At 40.2% G+C, this 6,487-nt stretch overlaps 1 protein-coding gene across 1 annotated transcript; it reads right to left on the bottom strand.

The window, feature by feature from the left end:
* Positions 1-1,104: 1,104 nt before the first annotated feature.
* Positions 1,105-2,304, bottom strand: LOC120105594 (pathogenesis-related protein 1-like). Its single transcript, XM_039118182.3, has 2 exons — positions 2,023-2,304; positions 1,105-1,762 (listed from the first exon to the last, which is right to left on the bottom strand). Exons 1-2 carry the CDS (start codon positions 2,204-2,206, stop codon positions 1,461-1,463), a joined length of 486 nt encoding a protein of 161 aa, XP_038974110.2. The 5' UTR covers positions 2,207-2,304; the 3' UTR covers positions 1,105-1,460.
* Between the last annotated feature and the right edge of the window lie 4,183 nt (positions 2,305-6,487).

Raw genomic sequence — 6,487 nt, 5'->3', positions numbered from 1 at the left:
ATCCAAAAACAGAACAAGTGTACCCGCCTGCCGTAACCAATCTGAAACTTTTTAGGTGATGCCCTTTTCTTGTTGCAAGCGAGACGCTTACAAGGATGAGATATTTTTTATTTAGCTAGAGTGCGTCAATGACGAGACAAAGAGGATCCATATTTTTTTGTGACCGTCAACAACGTCTTTGTTTGAACAAAGATTGCTCCAGAGCTTGGATGTCTGAATAGTCTTGCACAGGATAGCTCTGACTGAAGATTTTTTTTCCTTGGTCTTGGATTTTTCTCGAGCCAAATTTGCCAGCAAAATGTGGTGATGAGTTGATCCTTGGTCCTTCTAAACGGTGTGCGTATCCTTTTGCATCTTGAGGTTGTCCAAAAAGCTTTCCAACCTTGTAACTTTAGGCACAACTTTAGAGTGAACATGATTCTTATAGTGAACGGACACTTGATGAATAAATGAGATGCAATTTCTATATTAACTCCACAAAGGGCATCCCGAGCTCACCGTCCAGCAATATGACCTCGACTGTACGTGGTCTGTTAAGCCAACCAAAAAAAAGAACTTTTACTTTTCAGGTACTGCAATTTTCCAAATGAATTTGTAGAATGGACAGAGAGAACACCACTATTATTAAAGAAATTGTAAAAAGATTGAACTAAGAAGATACCGTTCTTGGTTAGCTTTCACAGCGGCACATACTGCTCTTGAAGGTCAATTTAGAGATAGGAGATCCAAAAGATGCTTCAGTTTGGTTTGATTCATATATATATATAGAGAGAGAGAGAGAGAGGACCTCATCGTTTGATGTTCTGCTTTAAAGCACGCCTGGTTCCTATATGATACCATAGTAGCGCATCTTTTGATAACTTTGACATACAAATTGTCAAAGAGAGATGCTAATAGAATAGAGTGAATCTATGAGTCATGCCAAAAGCGAATGCTATGACCATTTTTCAGCTTAAAGTTGGTGCAATTCTAAAAAGCTACAAGATCTCTATTGAGGTGCAACTCCCCTTGCTTTTGTGGAATTCATTTCTTGATCCTGACTTAGTCGCCGTTCTCCAAAAGAAAACATACTAATAATGATAAACAAAAAGATTGCAACTAGGCTTAAGTTCACAGAGTAGTCACTCGAACGTTTATTTAACTGATGTCCCGTTTACTTGGAAAAACAATAAGAGAAGAAAGGAAAAAGAACCGACGAAACCTTATGAATAGAACGCTCGGCTCACAGCATCCATTTATACGTAAGTAACACGTTACATGATATGTTATAGGAAAATAAAGGGGAAAAAAGGGGAAGCAACAGAAGGTGACGCACACCATTACTTCACCTCGTTATCATCAAATTATTCAAGCCACCTAGGGTACCTCCTAAGGGAAGCACTCAGAAAAACAAGGAGCGCGCGTACAGCTTCATATAGCAGCAATCACAGTATTTGTAGCCATTTGTGCCTCAAGAGACTTCAGGCATATGCACTGGGGTTGGCAAGCAGGTAGGCTTCCGTAGCCTTCAGCGGCAGCACCAGCCATCCCTTCAACTCTTCCTGCTCCTGCTCACTCAGAGGCTTGTCGTCGAGGGTGTCATACTCTATCTTGGTCTTCACCACGCAACCACCATTGCCCGACACCTCGTATCTGACCTCAAACTTCAGCGACTTGAGCCGCTGCCCGATGAGGCCTCCTTCGATGACACCATACTTCAGCAGGTGGCTCTCATGGTCCACCACTTCCAGATGATCCTTGGCAAAGCTGGCTACCTTGACAGCTGCTTTGTTCAAAGGAATATAATTAGCAGGGTTGATGAATCCAGATACAAATTTGGCACTTTCAAATTCTTGATCTTTTGTTAGTAGATTTCACTCGTCATTGGTTTACGACAAGTGTATAATCTAGCAGTGTTCGAGCCATATGTCATGCACTGATATTGAAGATGGGTCATTATGAATGGTGCAACTAGAATAGTTACAATCCTATGACAAAAGGTGGGAAAATTTGACATATATTGCTTTCAAATAGATTTTAAACCTGGGGTGAAGTTAAATTTCTTTATCGTGCCGGCTCCGCCATTCCCCTCAACAATCTCTCCGCTAACAAAAAAGCCAGGCAAGACCTTGGGTAGCAAGTTGTGGTTGTCACAGGCAAACGCCTTCCATAGCCTCTCAATACCGACTGTGACTTCCTGCTTAAGGGTGACACAGCCAGCAACCATCTTGATACAAGGAGTAGCAGAGGAGAAGGGAGGAAGTGTTGAAGGTTTGATATGAAGGAGGGTTTACAAGCTGCTTTGCTTTGCCTGACTTAAAAAGAGTGGGGAAGGCTTTTTATAGATGTGGAGTGATTGGAGTGATAAAGTGCCGGTCCGTTGTGGGCTTCTAGATTAATTGACCATTGAATGCAAATTGGAGAACAAGTGGGACAGTGTGAGTTTAACCTCATCTAGAAGATTGGAAAGATTGGGCGCTGAAGACTTGACCGGAGATCGCACATGGGATAGACTAAAGAAATCGCTACTTAGACTTGTCTATGCATGGCATTCTAACCATTGACCTTACAGGTTCCATGGCTCAGCTGGTTGCCACCCCACCCTTGAGGTCTCTCTCTTAGAGGAGGTTGGTATTCAAAGTAGATGCCATGTTGCTTGAAAAAAGCTTATAGGGTCCTTGTCGACCAACTCTCCTCATTGCTCAGTGATCTTTATCCCATATTTCATCATAGAAAATAAACCCTTGGCAAACACAACAATGGTGTGCATGTTAGAAAGAAGAAAAAATATCGGATCTCCAATAATCTATCTTCTGCTCATATATTCCGGGTTTAGATCGGTGGCTTGCTTTTTGGTAAATAGATCATTTGCTTGTTTGTTATTTGTGCCTCAGAGATCGCTGAAATTATTCTCAAAACTTTTCAACTATTTTTGAGCTCAACCATATACTGAGAAGAAATGCAGGCCTGAAGTGGAAGCTAATAAAAGGGAAAAAATTAATGAGCAGCAATTTATTTGGCATTTTCCTAATTGATAATTTACTGGCTAGTTTGTGGATCGGATCGAGCAGTGCACATATGATTGGCAAGAACATGAAGGGATAAGCCATTTATGTACAAATTTAGGTCATCAGCCTCATAACTTATGTACAGAGGCTCATCATCGGATCACAGCCACCAGTATTCCTGCAGTGTAGGGGACAGACAGATGCACTAGTACTAGGGAATTCATGAAAGAGGGTATCTAATATCCAACTACATGATGCGATGCAAGATCTTCTCCTCTCATTCGTATATATCTACTATTCAGAGAAACTATTTTCTTCCACAAACTTTTTTCTTCTTTGCATTTAGTCCAACCTGTTTGAAGGAATCCTTCCTTGGGTTTGAACAAGTGAACTAGTACAATTGCCATACATGCTAGTGTTGAGAAATAGCAAGAGCTAGAACAGTACAAATTGTAGCAGGCTTGACCACGGGACTAAAGGTCTCATCATAATCTATGCCATCTTGTTGATCAAAGCCTTTTGCAACTAATCTGGCCTTAAATCTTTCTATGCTTCCATCAGGCTTCTGTTTGATCTTGAGTTTATTTCGAACAACATTGTGACTAGTGGGACGAGGACACAGGGACCATGTACCATTTTCAACCAAAGCATTATATTCAGACTCCATGGCCCAACACCAATCAGGGTTGGTAGCAGCTTGGTTATAGGTTTGAGGTTCAAGTGAAAGCTGGACGGCGAGTAGGGCTCTCAGAGGGTATCATGTGGAGTAGTAGGTATGATAATTAGTGAAGGATTTTGGTTTGAAATTGCCAGTTTGAGATCGAGTGACAATTTGATGTGGGGGAGGATTTTGTGGTTCTGTGAGTGTAATAGGCCTAGGTAAATCGATAATGGGTGAGGTTGGTGCATGTGATGGAGAATTAGTGTTATCAAGTTCAGGTATAAGCTCAATTTGTGAGGAAGTTGGTGAGTTGGGTTGATTGGTGCAGGTTGTAGGCTCAGTTGGTGGATTGGTGTTGGCAGGTAGAGGTGGTACAATATCTGGTAGAGGAGGTATAGGAAATGTACCTGAATGAGTTAACTGTATGGCATGAGTATCTTCAGGAGGTTGGGTTGATGCAGGAGACACACGTGTGTTGGACTCGTGAGCAGGGAAGCAATTGTCATCAAATATGACACTGCAAGAGATGTACACTTTGCGAGATTGAAGATCATAGCACCTGTATTCCTTTTGTCAAGAGCAGTAACTAACAAAGATACAGGGGGTTCTACGGTAAGAAAGTTTATTTGGCATGCATGGTCTGAGAAGAGGGAAACACTTACGTCCAAATACTCTTTGAGGACGATAATCTAAATGACATTTGAACAGTTTGAAATAAGGTGTTTCATGATTAAAAGTGACAGAAGGAAGTCTACTTATAAGATAGACTGCAGTAAGGAATGAATCAATGCAAAAAGATTTTGATAAACCTGATCTAACAAGAAGTGTTAAGCCAGTATCAACGATATGTCTATGTTTATGCTCAACTATGCCATTTTGCTGAGACGTATAGGGACAAGTTAGATGATGGTGAATTCCATGTTTTGCAAGAAAATCATTAAATTGATTGGACAAGTATTCACCATCGTTGTCACTTTTTTGGAATTGTTTAATGGTACTCGAGAATTGATTTTCAACAAGGATCTTGAAGTTGACAAAATAGAAAAATACATTAGCTTTATTGAATAAAGGATACAACCAACAAAATCTATTGTAATCATCTATGAATATTACATAGTGTTTGCATCCACTAAGAGATAGGTTGGAGATGTCCACACATCAGAGTGAATTAATTCCAAAGGAGCAGTAGACTTTCTTGTTGAATCCGGAAAGAGGAGTTGATGATGTTTAACCAATTAGCATGAATCGCAGATATGATTTAAGACAGAGACATTTTGAACTGGAAGATGTTGGAATTGAAAGATTCTATTGAGATTGGAAGAGGAGGGATGACCAAGTTGCTTGTGCCACGTTGCTCGTGAAGTATTAACTCCAAAAAGAGCAGTGAGACATTTAGCTTTCTTCTAAGAGATTTGTTGTTGATGAAGAGGGTAGAGTCCAAGTTTACTGTGTCCCACCAGCAGCACAACCCCTGTATGTTTGTCCTTAATTTTATCGCCACAATTAGAAAACTCAATCAAGACATTATTATCAGCACAGAATTTATAGATTGAAATCAAATTTGTGGAGACATCTGAACAGTGAGCAATGTCTTTGAGGATGAAGGTTTTATGTGGTGCGTGAATGGATGTTAAGCCAATGTGTTTAATAGGTAAGACGGAGGTATTACTTACACCATCGATTGATGTGTTACCTTTTGGAGCCTAAAGATGTTCAAGATTTGCAATATTGGATGTAACATGGGTGTTAGCACCTGTGTCCATATACCATTGATCATTTTGATGAGCAAAATGGGCTCTGGGAGCATTGTTCTATGTAGAAAGGGAGGCAAGTTCCTATGGTGGATGTCTTTCTTGGAAGGCATAGTCAAATCGCTTGTAGTAGTCCAATGCCTTGTGATCAAATTTTCCACAGAGTTGACAAGCACACTGTTTACACTGGCAGCAAGGAGTTGTTGGTGCAGAGAGGGGTATGTTACCCGATCCAACTTTAGGAGTAATTGTCTGTCTATTTAGCTAATCAAGCATCATCTCATCATTGAGTAATTCTGAATGGAAATCAGTGAAACTCATAGCCTGGTGTGCAGAGAGAATGTCAAAGGACTAATAAATTCAACAAAGTGTGGATTCAGGCCATTTGTGACATAGGAGATAATATCACCATCTAAGATTGGCTATCCCACAATCGAGAGTTGATCTGCAAAGAGCTTAGCCTGAGTTAGATACTCACAACAACAGCGGAGGTTACCTTGTTGTAGAGTCTGCAATTGCTTCCTGAGGTGAGTGATTCTGGATCGAGATTGGGAAACAAATCTTGTAGTGATTGATTCTCAGGCTACTTGGGAAGTATTTGAAAGTGAATCCTAGGTTTTTCAGTGTTAAGCATGCTGATTTTTTTTTAAAAAAAAAAACCATGGCTGAACCTGATCAGGTTGCCTACGTACCCCTTCATAAGGGGGATCAAGCCATACGTAGTTCTTTTTAAGTTTTAAAACGCAGCGGAAAAATCGAATCAAACAATTTAATTCATGCATGCTTACAAGATCAAATCTAGAAATCAGCACCTTAAGAACACATAGGATTATGCCGGAATCGTTTAAACAATTATGCTAAAACTTTCATGCATGATTAACTATCAGATCTGAAACTTAAGAACTCTATTCCGATTAATCTCTGAATATCCATTGAATGGATTCTGGAGATATCTCCGTGAGGAGCCCCAAAAGAGGGTAAAACCTCGGGGAATCAGACCTAGATCTTGACACCATAATAAAAGATTAATGTAGGATTAATACCTTTTATGATGGATGAAACTTGTGGATCTGATCCTCGACTTCGCA

This window comes from Phoenix dactylifera, chromosome 2 (assembly GCF_051530095.1).
Source record: "Phoenix dactylifera cultivar Ajwa chromosome 2, Ajwa_hap1_PhDact_Kaust_v1.1, whole genome shotgun sequence".
NCBI classification, from domain to species: Eukaryota; Viridiplantae; Streptophyta; class Magnoliopsida; order Arecales; family Arecaceae; genus Phoenix; species Phoenix dactylifera.
Note: the sequence above shows the minus strand (reverse complement) of the source record. Positions and strands in the feature narration are given on the sequence as shown.

What these genes read in the sequence shown, in the direction of transcription:
- LOC120105594 (XM_039118182.3), bottom strand. Translation starts at nt 2,206, where the DNA reads ATGGTTGCTGGCTGTGTCACCCTTAAGCAGGAAGTCACAGTCGGTATT. An exon ending in GAAATTTAACTTCACCCCAG is followed by an intron (nt 1,763 to 2,022) that starts GTTTAAAATCTA and finishes TGAACAAAGCAG; the next exon opens with CTGTCAAGGTAGCCAGCTTT.